The following is a 4004-nucleotide window of genomic DNA, read 5'->3' on the forward strand; positions in this document are numbered from 1 at the left end:
AGTAACTGTGCACATGGCTCTGGCAGGGGTTTTTCAGAGTGTGCTAGAAAACCAAGAAGGTATTTTTCTACATTGCAGGACAGAGGTGAATTAATAATTAGCAGGCTATGTTCAAGTGCTCTCAAAATATCTGTTTGCATATAACATTTGAGAGGCAAGTGGAAGGGACAGATTGTAGACTGAGCAATCTGGCAGTTTCTGGTTAGGAAAGAGTAACTGGATTCCCAACCCTTTTTCTTTTCACAGCTGTCAAGAGTTCAGTGGGCTGAACTGCAGTGCCTTGAGTTCATCTGTTGACTCCAACACAAAACTATTATAAACTGTGCCTAGGACACGTGATGATATGTTTCTTGAGAGCTATTTATTCTGCTTGCAGCAGAGCAAAGTTTTCAGAATACCCGGCATTTGGTAGAGAAAAGGTCTCTTGAGCTTTGAAAAGTGAACAACTATTTGCGTAAGTTGCTTGTATCTCTCTTCTCCCTCCTTACCACTCAATGCAATAACATTTCTAACTATCTTTTTCTTATTGAAGTGTTGGCAAGCAACACAAAGCCTAATTTCAATTATATAAATGTGACTGACAGAGTATTTTCCACCTAGTTTTCTTTCCTCCCTAATCATGCAGATCTGCCCTTTTGTCATATTTTGGAATTGTATTTAATATACTGTGCTTTTATTTAATGCTTTCTGTTTGTATTTAAATTAGATTTCATTAGACTAAAATATTATTGTTGAAAGTGATCCAGAATATGCAGGTTTCAATCTGTTTGGTTCTCTAGCATTTAAAAGATAGGACAGTGCAAGTGACAAAGAAGGGTCTGTGGGTTTTAATTCAGGCATTAAAAATGTTTGTCTGTAATTGAAAGATCTAATGCATGTATTCTCTTCTAGGCTTAAATTTTGGCAAAACAGCATCTATGTTGGAGATGGATCATACAAACATAACCCAATCCATGATTTCTGTTGGATCCCAGAGTCCGGAGAAGAGCAGCAGTAATGGCAATGAGTACTTTTATATTCTGATTGTCATGTCTTTCTATGGGATCTTCTTAATGGGAATAATGTTGGGCTACATGAAATCTAAGAGAAAAGAGAAGAAATCCAATCTGTTTCTGCTTTACAAAGATGAGGAAAGGGAGTGGGGAGCAGCCATGAAACCTCTGCCAACCATATCTGGACTGAGGTCTATGCAGATACCCACGATGTTAAACATGCTGCACGAAAGTATGGTACCATCTCTGTCCTGTGCTATCTGCTCAATGGAAGGCAGCAGTGTGAGTTCTGAGTCTTCCTCACCAGATATCCATTTCACCATTCAAGAGGAGGTGCCAGATGCTGAACTAGGGGAAGTGACAGAATCCCTTCTGAATGAGAGCAGCGAAGGGTCTTCAGAAACTATCCACAGAAATTCCTAGCACCTGCAGACCTTTGAGAGGCAGTTACACAAGCTAGCTTAGTAATAACATAGCATTACTGAGTGGAATTCATGTTAAGAACTTAAGGTTCTTCTTTCCTGTTCAAGTGCCACCTTGGATGAACTCTTAGCAGACATCAGTGCTCCAGAGGCTGACACATTCTTGAAAGTTGAGAAGATGAGAACCCAGAGACACACAAATCAAAATGGAACCAACAAAATACAGGCGACTCTAATGCTTAATTTTAATGCCTCAGATTTTTACTGTAAGAGCTAAAACATGGAGAATAACTTTTTTTCTTACCAGGTAACTACCACACCCTATCTGCTACCTATTTAAAAATTCTGCAAGTGTCTGGGAAAAATTGAGAGAAGTTGCCTATGTGTTGTGAATCAGCAAGGTTAATGTCCACTCTCATAGATCTGGGATTCTACTTTTGCTGAGTGTGTTTTGTAACACCACAGACAACTGCAATTTTACTTGAAGAGGCTTCAGAGACTGAGAATATGTCTATACTGCAGGCAAGGCTGGGCTTGCAGCAAGGATAGGCACACCCAAGCTAGTTTTAATTTAGTTAATAGCAGTAACCATAGAAACAAAGACCCAGGGGCATGGATATGACAGAGCCTACATAAACTGAGTATGTACTGAGGGTCCCAAGCTGATGTTCAAATCCATGCCACTTCATCTTTGCTTCTGCTGTTACCTATGCCAACCCATTCAGGTATGCCAACCCGCACTGCGGTCACACCTCTGATCGCTTTGTAAATTTCCCCTGTGAGTAACCAATTAGAAAGGTATATTTAGTAATATAAAAGAAGCTTTGCTACAAACTGTAAGGATTAGAAATGCTGGAATAAATTCTGCTTTGCTACGCTCTCTTGAAATCAATGGCATTTCGTGGGTGAAACAGTATAGAACTGGACTTATTAAGGTGTAATACTGGCTCCTCAGCAAAGCTCCTATTGTTTACAAGGATAGAATTTCCAGTTACCTTTTTAGAGCTAAATTCTTACTTCAAAATCAATAAAGCTGCATCCATTTACACCTAAGAGTATTTAGCCCTTCTGCTCGACATAGGCATCAGGTCACTTCTTTTGTCTACTGCATGTTGCGTATGGCACATGCATTTCCCTATTGTGATGACCAATAGTTGTTAAAAAGCACTATTACAATAATTTTTCCTTATTCAACAGAACTGTGGTTTTCCAAGTGCCAAACACTGGTTTCTAAATTTCTGCACTTCTCTAAATAAGCAAAGGTTACTATTGTATCAAAGGATGATTGTTTCAGTTATGGATTATATTTTATTATAACTTATTATGATGTTTGGATTTGTTTGTATCCATGAGAGCAAAAGAACTGCAGTCTGAAGCATTGAGCAGGAAAGTGTTTGCAGAATGTCTCTACATATTTCCTGTGTTAAAATAGCTCTATAATTTATCTACTGACCTTAGAGCTTGAGAGACAACTTGAAAAATATGAACACTGAATGCAGAAATTAACTGATGCAAAAGCCCTTTATATGTCTGCCAGTTAGGAATAGGAACTCTATTTCTAGTTTGAAGGGTTAATATAATGTGATGTATTCAGAAGTATTGCTCTATATTTCTGATAGAGCAAAAGATAAAAATGTTTGGAGAAAGTCTCCAGTGCTCATAAAGGGCCTGGTCCAAAATCCACTCAAGTCAGCAGGAGCCTTTCCACTGATTTAGATGAACTTTGGATCAGACCATATAAAGCTTTTTGGTAGATTTACTCCAAAGCAGCTGTTTAAGTCTGAGAGAAGCCAAATTAAGTTTGGCACTTTGCCTGGAATCACTTGAATCCTGAAACTTTCCAACTGAGACTGACATGTGCGAGTTGTCACATTTTCCATTGCTCTATCCACCATCCTTTTATTTTGGGATAAATTTATTTGTATCAGTAAAAATGATGTATATACTTTATAATGCTGAGTTGTATATAATTGTCTCATGTATTTAAGGTTTATTGTTTCTACTGGCACCAATTTTTATTTAAATAAATAAACACATTTTCTGGAAGAAAAAAAGAACATGTTTGTTCACTCCTTCAAATAGATTGCCGGTAATGGAACTGGGCAAGATCTCCACTTGGTCTTTTTCTTAGACTTTTATTTAACTGATTCGCTCTATCTCAAAGAACAATTTTGTTGGCTGAGCACAGGAGATGAACTGGGAGTTAAACCTTCTGGCAACTCATACTATGTACATCCCATCTCCATCCTTAGAAATGGGGATACTGATGTAGTACCCATCTTTTTAAAGAACTTTCAGACCCATGGAGAGAAATTTCCATTTAGGCACGCAGTGTTGTTATTTATTACTAGGATTTAACATATGCATTACATCCAGAATACTTAACTATTAAATGCCTTGCTACTGTCCCTTACCATCCTGACTAAATTATCTTTGGGTTTAATGACTGAGATTTGCTTTCTTATTTGAACAGAAAACCCCTTATTACAGGGGTTCCATTTTTCAATAATTTGGGTATTTATATCTGAAATGTTCAGTTCAGCTCTTGCCGCAGTAACAATGAAAAGCCCTTGGTGTTTCACACGTTCTG

The 4004-nt window shown here is 37.9% G+C and overlaps 1 protein-coding gene across 1 annotated transcript; it reads left to right on the forward strand.

Annotated features, from left to right (window-relative positions):
- Positions 1-290: 290 nt before the first annotated feature.
- Positions 291-3469, forward strand: KCNE4 (potassium voltage-gated channel subfamily E regulatory subunit 4). Its single transcript, XM_006263838.4, has 2 exons — positions 291-454; positions 892-3469. Exon 2 carries the CDS (start codon positions 918-920, stop codon positions 1413-1415), a length of 498 nt encoding a protein of 165 aa, XP_006263900.1. The 5' UTR covers positions 291-454; positions 892-917; the 3' UTR covers positions 1416-3469.
- Positions 3470-4004: the final 535 nt, after the last annotated feature.

The sequence above is a fragment of the Alligator mississippiensis genome, chromosome 7 (genome assembly GCF_030867095.1).
Source record: "Alligator mississippiensis isolate rAllMis1 chromosome 7, rAllMis1, whole genome shotgun sequence".
In the NCBI taxonomy this organism is placed as follows: Eukaryota; Metazoa; Chordata; order Crocodylia; family Alligatoridae; genus Alligator; species Alligator mississippiensis.

Coding starts and splice junctions, on each gene's coding strand:
- KCNE4 (XM_006263838.4), top strand. CDS start 918: ATGTTGGAGATGGATCATACAAACATAACCCAATCCATGATTTCTGTT.